Raw genomic sequence first — 11,190 nt, forward strand, 5'->3', positions numbered from 1 at the left:
GATCCGGATTCCGACGTCAAAAATGTCAAATTTTTTCGTGGACGTCCGTCAAGACCTTGTCTAGTACATTTGACGTAACTTTAATTTAAGACTATAAAATTAAAAAAAAAAAATTTTAAACTCCGTTCCAAATCATATTAATTTTTTAAAATGAAGGGAGTAACATGTAACTATTATTGAAAAAATCATTCACTTATATTAAACTAGACTTGATAAAATATTTAAAAATTAATTTTTCAAGAATCTGAGGAAAGAAAATCATAAACAGAGATATTATCGGTGCGAGAGACAATTCATACATTTTTGGGCAAAGTATTCATTTTTATATTTGTATTTTTACACAAAATCCCTTTTAATATGTTGTATTAAAAAAAATCCATTTTAAAATCGAATTCTTTTTTAGTCGCAAAATATGATCCTAGACTGAAAAAGGGAAAGTACATACATACTCTCTTACTAAGTAATATTAATATTAATGTATTTATGCTAATAATATCTTATTCATCAATTTTATTATTATTAATATTTTTTTACTTTGACTAATATTTTATTTTTCTATCTTTAATAATATTTATTGTGAAAATCATTTTCGAATCTATTGAAATATAATCTCTTATTTATAAAAATATTAATATATGTTATTTTTATATTTTCTTGATGCAAATTTACGATAAAGTTTGTTATTACCTTTTTTTTTTTTTTTTTAAGATTTCCAATATAGAAGCTTTAACTAAACTCCAATATAAATATAGTTGAATTGATTCTTCCGGTTGAATTTCACCGGCCGGCGGCTAAAGTTTACCGGTTCAGCCCCCAAAACCCTAGAAGCTCAGTAAATTGCTGATCATGGCGGCGTTGCCATATGCTGATGTCGATTCGAGCTTAAAAGCTCTAGCCGGTCGAGCCGAAGGATTTGGCAGATTTGCAATCGGCGGTCTAAATGGCCCGGTCTATTCCGTCACAACATTGGCCGGTTTGTTCCTCTTCCTCCTGTTCCTTCCATTGTTTCATTTCCTTATTGATTGAATTTGTATATAATATTGTGTTTTGGGGATTATTGCAAAAGTGGAGTGTATTAGTAACGGCTCAGTTCGCTAGTGATATTGTCCGTTTTGGCCTAGGCTAACATGGCTTTTAAAAGGCATCACTAGTGTGTAAGTATTGCTTACTTATATATCCAACATATTTACTCTGTTGTATTTTGTTGATGCGAGACTTGTTATCTTATGTTGAGAGTTTGTTTTCGATAGAAGCTTGCAGGGAAGTAAGAGAGTAAAAGATTCAACAAAATATTAATGCACAAAACAAGTGTAGCAACAGATATTAATACACAACGGAGAGAGAAAAAAAACCTGGATATTTAAATCATATTACTTAAAGTATGAGAAAGCTTGACTATCTACTAACCTTCTATTATAATACTTGACTATTACGCTTTCCTATCTAGGGTCGTGTCCTCAGTCAGTTGAAATTGTGTTATAGCTTGTCTAATCTTCCCCTCCCATTCTCTTTCACCTACCTAACCTTTCGTAAATTCTGCTATAGATAATCTCTCACACCTCCTCATAGGCGCATTATCTTACCTTCTCTTCATATGTACGAATGATCTAAGCTTTGCTTCCTCATCTTATCAGCGATGGAGGTCATTCCGAACTTATCCCATGTAACTTCGTTCTTAATCATATCTCTCCTAGTATGCACACACATTCATCTAAAAATGTGATTTTTGAAGAAAAAAAAAAGTACTAGTATTTAAAGTTCACATAAATAAGTGTATTTGGATATTGGTGTTGCATTTGGACATGCATTTAAGTTGAGCACTTGAGACTGGGAAGTATAGTTCACTTGAAAAACTAGCTATAACTACGTTTTCAAAATTTGGTGAAATGTCTAAAACGTATTTTCTTGAAAAGGGAAAAAAATTATGGACAAATGGGTCCTAATGCATATATAGATACATATAGAAGAAACCTTTTTTTGGCGATGCAGCCTCAAGGGTTCTGGTGTTCAAATGTACTTGAAATTGAACAGCTTATCAAAATCAAAAGATATGATTAGCACCTAAAGAAGCATATATTGTATTGTTATAGTTATAGTAATCGTAGTGTTCTGTATTTGGATTTAATGAAGTCTGTTTTTATTTATATGGATTGTCTAAACAATTTTATAATGTGCTCCAAAAGAGTTAATGTTCTAGAAAAGGTTAAAGAAGTTGGATTGAAATTGTTCACTTCAGATAATTTTCCGCATGAATTCGTATAGGAACTATTATTCCACAAATCGCTCATTGTTCGTTTCAGTTGAGGGTCTATCGGAAACAACTTCCCTATCTGTTCAAGGTAGGGATAAAATATGCGTACACTCCGCCTAGACCCACTTGTGGGATTACACTGGATTCTTTGTTGTTGTTGGTTGTAGATTAACTTGGCTAGAATGAAGAAAATGTCATCTGAATAATAGGTAGTTTTTCCTCATCGGAAAAAGTTAATGGTGAGAACAGATCGGTTTGGGTAATTTTACCCTCTGCTCTCCTCTCGAACTAAGTAGTTGCGCAGTCCAGCGAGAAACCAATTACCAAAAGCCTTGTACAGTATCCGGTTTGGTTGCAATAGGGGTGGTTCATTTCTGTATGTCTCTGCCTAACAAAGAAGTACGAATCGTATTTTACATTCTATCTAATGGTATGTTGTTTTTCTATTCACTTCTTGTTTCTCCGAAGAAAGAAAAGATGACTTTAATTTAGTGGACGTAGAACTTAGTAATCTTAATAAAGAAGAAACAAAAATTAGAACTTAAATGTGTTGGTGTTTATTTTGCATAAACATGGCCTGCTGTAAGAACTTAATTTGGGCATCCAAAGGATTGAGACATGTCAGTTTGAAGTTAAAACGTCGTGCGTTACTGATCTTAGTGTAGCACATAGCTACCAATTTCCAGCATGTTGCTAAACACCATACACTTTCTTCTTTGTAGATGATGGTCCGGGATCACTCCGTGATGGATGCCGTAAGAAAGAACCACTATGGATTGTTTTTGAAGTTTCAGGCACCATTCCTCTCACGTCTTACCTACGTGTGTCATCCCATAAAACTATTGATGGTCGTGGACAAAGGATAAAACTCACTGGCAAAGGCTTACAACTGAAGGATTGTGAGCACATAATCGTATGCAATTTGGAGTTTGAAGGTGGCAGAGGTCATGATGTTGACGGCATTCAGATAAAACCAAATTCTAGGCACATTTGGATAGACCGCTGTTCTCTTCGTGATTATGATGATGGGCTAATCGATATTACCAGACAAAGCACAGATATAACTATTTCTAGGTACTGGATGGTTGTTTCTCAGATTCTGTATATGGGTACTTTTATAGCATACTAATGATTCTCATGAATTTCTGCAGATGTTATTTTGCTCAGCATGATAAGACAATGCTTATTGGAGCAGACCCGTCTCATGTTGGTGATAGATGTATCAGAGTGACCATCCACCATTGCTTTTTCGATGGGACGAGGCAGAGGCAACCTCGTGTTAGGTTTGGTAAAGTTCATCTGTACAACAATTACACTAGAAATTGGGGTATATATGCTATTTGTGCTAGCGTAGAATCACAGGTAAATTTCTTTTTCCTCGATGTAGTTTGATGCATCATGCATGTTGATAATGTATAACCAAGTATATTGTGTTTGTTACTGTTTATTCCAGATATATTCTCAATGCAACATATATGAAGCTTCACAGAAGAAAAAAGCTTTCGAATACTACACAGAGAAGGTAATGCAATGCCTTTTTAATTTGCACAGCATCACTATATTTGGGTTTTTTTTTTCAGATGGTTTTCTTAGGCCCGTTTGGTCATGCGATATGAAATCATGAGATGAAGTTGAAGTTTTGTTTGGACATGTGATTTGAACGTCTTATATTGTATGTTTTCTCATAAACATATAACTTATAAGTCGTAAAACTATTAAAATTGTCTCAATTATTATACAATCTTACTAAATAAGCAAAAGTTTATAAAATCCAAATAACACACTATCACAAAAATATTCTTGAAGAATATAATATTTATTGATCAAGGTTTAATTCAATAAAAAAAATTAAACATATATAAGTTGTGGTGTACTAGTCTTTACTACAGTCCTCTCACATTGAACTTGCATTTCTCGTTCATATGAGTGAGAAGACGAACCAATATTGTTACTTTGAACCATTTTTTGGTCAATTTGGTTGGTGAATAAATTTGATTAAAAATAATGAATTTGGTGAATATAAATCGAAAGTAGAAATCGATTTGAAGCAATAATAAATTCTACGTTAGTGAAAATAATCATTATAAGAGATGTAAATGGTTTAGAAAATAATGATATGGATCATAAATTTTATTTACATATGAAATAAATGGTTAATAGACATAAACATTGGTTGTTTTTACAAAATATAAACTTATGAGTCAATTTTTTGTATTCAAAAAGTCCCAAATCTGATTTTTTGAAAAATTTGGGATTGCATCTCATGATATGAAATTATGAAATGAAATGAGTGAAATCACATGTCCAAATACTGGTTTCATCTCATGATTGCATGTCTAGCCTACTCAGTGATTTTGCAACACTAGTTGATACAAGATTCACTTATACTGATACATCGGAAGTAGATTTTTCTTACTATTTTCCTTTCTAATAGTTCTCTAGTTGTTCGATAAGTATATCTGCCTGTGAGTACTTCAGGAACTTACACTTTATTGTTAGAGCCTGTAGCATGCTCAAGATTTGATACTTTAACTTAGCGTCTGGAAAATCTTTATGTCCAAGCCGAGCAAGGCAAGTACACTCAATATTCCAGTTCTAGTCCTTGGAGGAGTTAATTGACTTCTGGTTAGAGAAGGAAGATATTTTATTAGGTAAAGTAACACCCGAGGTCGTGAAAGAATCATCATATAACCCCGGAAGATAGTTTGTTACGAGTTGTACTAACAAAAATAGACTTGTCTGAAACTACCTTATACGTAGCATGGATTGTCTAAAACTACCTTATACGTAGCATGGATCGGATTACTAATGTGGGGTGGATCCAAAGAAGGGTGGTTCTAGTTATAATCCTGAAACATCATGTATATGTTTCTTCCCACGTGTTCTAGCCTTGGTGGGAGCAAGCTGGCCCGGACACCACGGGTATAAAAAAATTACATATGTTTCACTCAACGTGCTTGAGATGTTGGAGTGTTGGGGTTTTTAATGTGTCCAAAATAAATATTGTTTTGTTTCTTACTGTTATTCTGTTTCTCTTAGCAACTTATTTGCCTCCCTATCTTTCACTTGGTAGGGGTAAGGCTACGGACACATCGCCTGCCCTAGACTCCACCACGATTACACTGGGTATGTTGTTGTGTCATTATTACGAAGGGTCTTTATGCATCGTTTCCTGCTCATTTTTTTTGGTTATTTTAGGCAGCAGATAAGGAGGAAGCAAGAAGTGGTTTAATAAGATCAGAAGGGGACTTGTTTCTGAATGGAGCTCAAGGGAGTTTGTTAACTGGTGTTGGTGGAGAGAGTGTTTTTCATCCAAGTGAATTTTACCCTGTCTGGACACTGGAACCAGCCTCAGACTCTCTCAAAGGTATTCTCCACATTTGCACTGGTTGGCAATCTGTTCCCCGTCCACAGGAAGAGTGTGCTCGTCTACTGAAACCCGCACGCTAGTTTCCTCCCGAGACAGACCTAGTGCTCGTTACAGGTTTATCTGAATCTAGTAACTTTGGCTCAAACTTTGTATGTATTAAACAGTTCACTAAATAAGTACAAATAATATATATCTTGAAACCCAGTATATCAAAATAGGTTTTGGATAAATTTCCAATCTCAATCCCGTTCAAATCTTGGATCTACCTCGGGTTATCTTATACAGACTGGCTCAATGTTCAAATCTTGGATCTACCTCGGGTTTTCTTCTACCAACTGGCTCAATGTTCAAATCTTGGATCTACCTGGGTAGATAGAGGAAGGGAGATTTATTGAATGCTTTCGGTCATTTATCGAGTTAGCAAGTTATAAATTTTGTAAGAATCCTCTTTGATATAATAAAACTTCAAAGTTCAAACCAAATAATCTCTGTGCTTAATGTATGTTTTCATGTGAAGGGCATATCCTATGAAAAAATTTTAAACGATGAATTAATACAATAAACAAAAATGCAATAAGATTTCACCAAAGAAATTAAAATTTATTTGATGAGCAACAAACCCAGCAGGTTACACAGCATTTCTATTTCGTTGAGATATCACAATTCATAATGATCATAGCTGCAACAGCGACAGTAACTGGTAAAAATTAAAAACACACTTAATAATCTCATGCCACCGACGCTAAGACGACAAAAAGTTTAACAGTTTTGGTACACGGTAAGCATAGAAATTACTAACAACAAATAAGACATTCAACATAAGAGTCATATTCCCAACACATTGAACATGTATCAAATGTCACAGACGAAACAAAGCAAAACAAAACTTGTATTGCTGATAAGTTCAACAAATAATTTTGATCCAAAACAAAAATCTCAGCCAAAGTAGATCCTATCCCTACACTTTGATAGCATATTTCCTAATGGGGAAGTACATTTCCTTCTTCTTCTCTCTCTCTGTCTTCAAGGATGACTGCATCGATAGGAAAAAAAAACAAGTTATCAAACTGTTGGCTTAGATTTCAAGTCGGATTTACAAACTTCACGCAATATGTTAGAAAAACTGAATGGAACCATAATGAGAACATGTCTAAAGTGAGTAACAATGGAATGGTATAGATGAAAGATACCTGGTGCTTAGTCAAACGTTTACGGATTGCTCTGGTTTTCTTGGGGCGAAGATCAAGAGGCAAGTACTTCTTGTTCTTGTAAACTTCCCTAAGAGCTGACTTTTGCTTCTGTGAGATGACAGTCAAAACCTGTGCAATTGACAACCTTACCACCTTGCTGCATCCACAAAATTCAGTAACGTCAATAAAAGTATAATATATGGTAACAGTAAAACCATCAGTACACTACTCAATTGAATGCTTCTCATGGTGTTATTTACTGCTCAAATGGGATACTCTTCACATTCCACAAACCCAAAAAGGAAGAATTGTGCATCTCTAGGATAATCATCAATAGCAAGTTTGACCATAAAACAAGACAATGTTCAACTAGTATGCAAAATGTAAGAAGTTCGGTAAGCAGATATGTCAACAGATTTACAACAACCGGCCAGTAAACNGACCATAAAACAAGACAATGTTCAACTAGTATGCAAAATGTAAGAAGTTCGGTAAGCAGATATGTCAACAGATTTACAACAACCGGCCAGTAAACTTCTCAATTATATTCATATAGCTACAGCCACCATGGCAGTCAAGATGACAGGTACCAAGTTTAACCCTCTTCTTGGTACAATGTAGCTTCAATAAACAAAGCCTCAAAGAAACCCATCAGCAGTCTATGTCACAAATTAATATCAGTTCATATTTGTAGTTATGGCTTCCATTTTGCATTTGAAGATATGAACACCTTCTGGAGAAGACTTGACAAACACAAACAGGCTACAGCAGAGAGAGCAGGGTGGGCAGATCTTTGAAACTTTACACCCTAAGGTTCTTATAGAAATGTGATATAGTAAACAATTACATTGGGTACTTGTCCTTATCTTACTGTAATTCTCCCTTAAGATACTCTTCTCCTTATGATTTGCAGCCCCACACCACAACCCCTTCAAAAAGAACAACAGATACAAAGTAACCTAAAGGTTTCACAAGGATAATCACCAATAGCAACAATTGAGTATAAACAAGAAGCCTTTCATTTAGAATAGCAAAATGTAAGAAGTTCGGTAAGCAGATATGTCAACAGATTTACAACAACCGGCCAGTAAACTCCTCAATTGTATTCCTATAGCTACAGCCGCCATGGCAGTCAAGATGATGGGTATCATACTTAACCCTCCCCTTGGTACATGTAGCTTCTATCAATAAAGAGACTCTTCCCTCAAAGAAATTCATGTTCAACTTATACTAAACATTAGATAATTAAATATTTGTTTTTACGGTTTGAAACTAGCGAAGAAGATATTCTGGAGAAAAGACTTGAGAACAACAACAATGCTCTACTCAGGTATGGCAATGGGGTGGGCAAATCTTTGAGACTTCATACTACAAGGTTCTTTTAGGAATGGTAACATAGTCAACAATCACAACTCCGCCATACTGGATACTTGTCATCACTTCCAGTAATTCTTACTTAATATACTATTTTTCATCTTACTAGCGACCCCACCTTCCTACACCCAAACCACCATATAAAAGGAATTCTTAGGTGTGTCAAAGGACAATCACAAAAGCAACCCTGATTAGAAACAAGAAAACCTCCAGCAAGTTTCACTGATGAAATGTAAGAAGTTCGGTAAGCAGATATGTCAACAGATTTACAACAACCGGCCAGTAAACTTCTGAATTATTTACATGTGGCTACAGCCGCCATGGCAGTCAAGATGAAGGACACCGAACTTAATCCTCCTCTTGGTACATGTAGCTCTATAAACAAAGAAATCCTTCAAAGAAACCAATCAACAGCCTACGTTTTAGATCAGTCACTATTTTGTTGTTATGGCCTCAGTTTTTCATTAGAAGATATAAGCATATATTGGAGAAAGATTTTTAAAAAAAAACAATCGCTACTGCAGTGATGGGAATAGAGTGTGTGGATATTACAAACTTTTATCATTCAAATTGTAGAAAAATGTATTAACAAAAATTCTAAAAAACAACTAAAATGATGGAAAAAGAGGTACGAAATAGCATTACACAATATATAAAAATTGTTACTAGCAACTAAAAGGCACATGGAGCACAGTTAAACTACACACTTTATGCTAAAGCAATACTCCTTACTCCATAAGTACATAGCCTAAACAAAATCATATTAACCAGCAACAACATACTGTATGAAATACCACAACACAGACCTTAATACTAGCTCGAAGAGGTAAAAAGGTTGTTTCGGATAGAAAAAACACATTTTATAAGGGGAATACAATACTAAAATCATATTAACCAAAAAAATACAATAATCAATACCGAATAGACAAAGTTTACTATAAAACACTAACAAAAGAAAAGAAAAAATCGCTTACATTTTGGATAGCTTGTTAGGAGCACCACCGGTGACCTTTGCAACACGGAGAAGAGCAAGCTCCGCCTTCAGATCCTTCAACTGAGCCAAAAGGTCTGTCTTCGACTTGTTCCTCAACTCATGAACCTTTATTCTCGCTGCATTTCCACCACAACAACATTAATCCCAAACAACAAATACAGATTGAAAAATATCAAAAAAAAAAAATACTTTCATAAATACTTCATTACGACGAAGATGAACCTAAACAGCGAGAAAAAGTGAGTTTTGAGTATACGCACCCATGGCTGCTGCTCCTTTGAGGTTACCGCTCAGACGGCGATGGAGATTAGGGTTTTTTCAAGCTCTCACTGAGCTGATCCATGGATATATATAGTGTAGTTTTGATTGAGATTTATTCTTTGGGCTGGACTTCCATTCTGGAAATAAAAAGTAGAGGCCCATTATGGTTAAGTGATGGCCCATTACTATATGTTGCAAATGGATGGGTTGGCTCGAATTTGCGCGAATTTGAGATGGGGTGAGTTAGGGTTCGTTTGGTCAAGCGATATGGTATCATGATATAGAATTATGAGATGTAATTGAAGTTTTGTTTGGACATGCGATATGGAAATATGTTGCAAATGGACGGGTTGGCTCGAATTTGAGATGGGGTGAGTTAGGGTCCGTTTGGCCAAGCGATATGGTATCATGATATGGAATTATGAGATGAAATTAAAGTTTTGTCTGGACATGTGATATGAAATTTTGGTGCTGTATATTTTCTCATAAACACAAAAATTTCATAAGTTCTAAAACTATTAAAATAGCTCCAATTGTTTATTCAATACTATTAAATAACAAAAAATCATAAAATTGTATAATAAATTATTACAAAGTTTTTTGTTCTCAAATTAAGTAATTGTTTCATCAATATATTTGAGTAAAAATGAAACACATTTCACGTGCTCTTCAAGATTTTATTACTCAACAATCGTGAAGTGTGAGTTAAAGTGACTATATGTTAGTAAGAACAATAAATTTTATTCGGTGAGAACAATAAATTTTTAAAAGTAATGATGTTATTATAAATTTTATTTACATGTGAAATAAATGGATAGTAAATATAAATGTGGGGTTGTTTTGATAAAATATAAATTTGAGGATCAATTTTCGTATTAAAATAACACAAATCATGATATGGTACTACCATATGATTTCATATCATGGTTTTTTGGAGAATGGTATCACATCTCATGATATTGAATCATGAGATGGAATCAGCGTAAAATCGCATGTCCAAATGTTGATTCCATCTCACGATACTATATCGTGATATGGTATCACATGGCCAAACACCTACTTAATAAAGTGTAAATTTTAGGTTTAGCAAATTAAAAATCATATTTGTATGATATAGCTATGATTTGCATAATTGCGCTTCATAGCAAATTTTATGTTTATTATGGCTATTAATTTATATATTTTGGATATTTATGCATAAAAATCAATTGTATAGGTATATATTTGAAATCTGTATACAAAAAAGAAACTGACTTAATTGTAAGTTGTATAAGTATATATATTTTCATGTGGTGATTTTTAATCGTATATGTATATGTGTATGTAACTGTATTTTTGTATACCGATGTAAGTTGTAGCTTTATATAAACACAAATTATAAGAAAGAGAGAAAAAAACAAAAGAGTACTGGTAGGGGAAAATCTATTTATGTATAATTATAAGTGTACAGGACGAAAATATATGTATTTGTATCTAAAAATACAGTTTTCTCTCGCTTTATACAAACACTGTGTTTGTACAGTTGTGTTGTTAAGTGAGAGAGACGAGAGAGAGTGGCAAGCGAGATCAAGAAGAGTGACGAGCGAGATTGTTGATGAGAGAGACCAATGACAAAGTGTTTGATACAGATTAGAACTATGGTTATAACATTTAATTTGAATTAATTGTATAAAATAGCAAACTATTGATTCAAATTAAATGCAATAACCATAGTTTGATTTAATTGTAATCCATTGCAAACTATTGTAAA

General features: G+C 34.0%; 2 protein-coding genes and 4 non-coding genes across 6 annotated transcripts; 1 reads left to right on the forward strand and 5 right to left on the reverse strand.

Annotated features, from left to right (window-relative positions):
* The first annotated feature begins 701 nt into the window (after positions 1 to 701).
* On the forward strand, positions 702 to 6,103 carry LOC107015953 (probable pectate lyase 4). Its single transcript, XM_015216406.2, has 5 exons — positions 702 to 973; positions 2,974 to 3,325; positions 3,403 to 3,613; positions 3,705 to 3,773; positions 5,450 to 6,103. The coding sequence occupies exons 1-5, from the start codon at positions 847 to 849 to the stop codon at positions 5,699 to 5,701; spliced, it is 1,011 nt and encodes a 336-aa protein (XP_015071892.1). The 5' UTR covers positions 702 to 846; the 3' UTR covers positions 5,702 to 6,103.
* Positions 6,104 to 6,367: 264 nt separating this feature from the next.
* Positions 6,368 to 9,550, reverse strand: LOC107018429 (60S ribosomal protein L35-like). The gene is made up of 4 exons (XM_015218913.2): positions 9,440 to 9,550; positions 9,160 to 9,295; positions 6,812 to 6,968; positions 6,368 to 6,654 (listed from the first exon to the last, which is right to left on the reverse strand). Exons 1-4 carry the CDS (start codon positions 9,441 to 9,443, stop codon positions 6,580 to 6,582), a joined length of 372 nt encoding a protein of 123 aa, XP_015074399.1. The 5' UTR covers positions 9,444 to 9,550; the 3' UTR covers positions 6,368 to 6,579.
* On the reverse strand, positions 7,191 to 7,275 carry LOC114076994. The gene has a single exon (XR_003578090.1). It is a non-coding gene; the product is annotated as a small nucleolar RNA snoR109 (small nucleolar RNA).
* On the reverse strand, positions 7,287 to 7,376 carry LOC114077053. Its single transcript, XR_003578145.1, has one exon. It is a non-coding gene; the product is annotated as a small nucleolar RNA snoR109 (small nucleolar RNA).
* Positions 7,845 to 7,934, reverse strand: LOC114076992. The gene has a single exon (XR_003578088.1). It is a non-coding gene; the product is annotated as a small nucleolar RNA snoR109 (small nucleolar RNA).
* Positions 8,414 to 8,503, reverse strand: LOC114076990. Its single transcript, XR_003578086.1, has one exon. It is a non-coding gene; the product is annotated as a small nucleolar RNA snoR109 (small nucleolar RNA).
* Positions 9,551 to 11,190: the final 1,640 nt, after the last annotated feature.

The sequence above is a fragment of the Solanum pennellii genome, chromosome 4, assembly GCF_001406875.1.
Source record: "Solanum pennellii chromosome 4, SPENNV200".
Taxonomy (NCBI): domain Eukaryota; kingdom Viridiplantae; phylum Streptophyta; class Magnoliopsida; order Solanales; family Solanaceae; genus Solanum; species Solanum pennellii.

Bases quoted from the DNA above. Each gene is read 5' to 3' on its own strand.
- LOC107015953 (XM_015216406.2), top strand. From the start codon at position 847: ATGGCGGCGTTGCCATATGCTGATGTCGATTCGAGCTTAAAAGCTCTA. The intron at 3,326-3,402 runs GTACTGGATGGT...GAATTTCTGCAG, and splicing joins ACAGATATAACTATTTCTAG to ATGTTATTTTGCTCAGCATG. The intron at 3,774-5,449 runs GTAATGCAATGC...TGGTTATTTTAG, and splicing joins TCGAATACTACACAGAGAAG to GCAGCAGATAAGGAGGAAGC.
- LOC107018429 (XM_015218913.2), bottom strand. The intron at 6,969-9,159 runs GTAAGCGATTTT...TTGTGGATGCAG, and splicing joins CCTAACAAGCTATCCAAAAT to CAAGGTGGTAAGGTTGTCAA. The intron at 6,655-6,811 runs GTATCTTTCATC...CTATCGATGCAG, and splicing joins AACGTTTGACTAAGCACCAG to TCATCCTTGAAGACAGAGAG.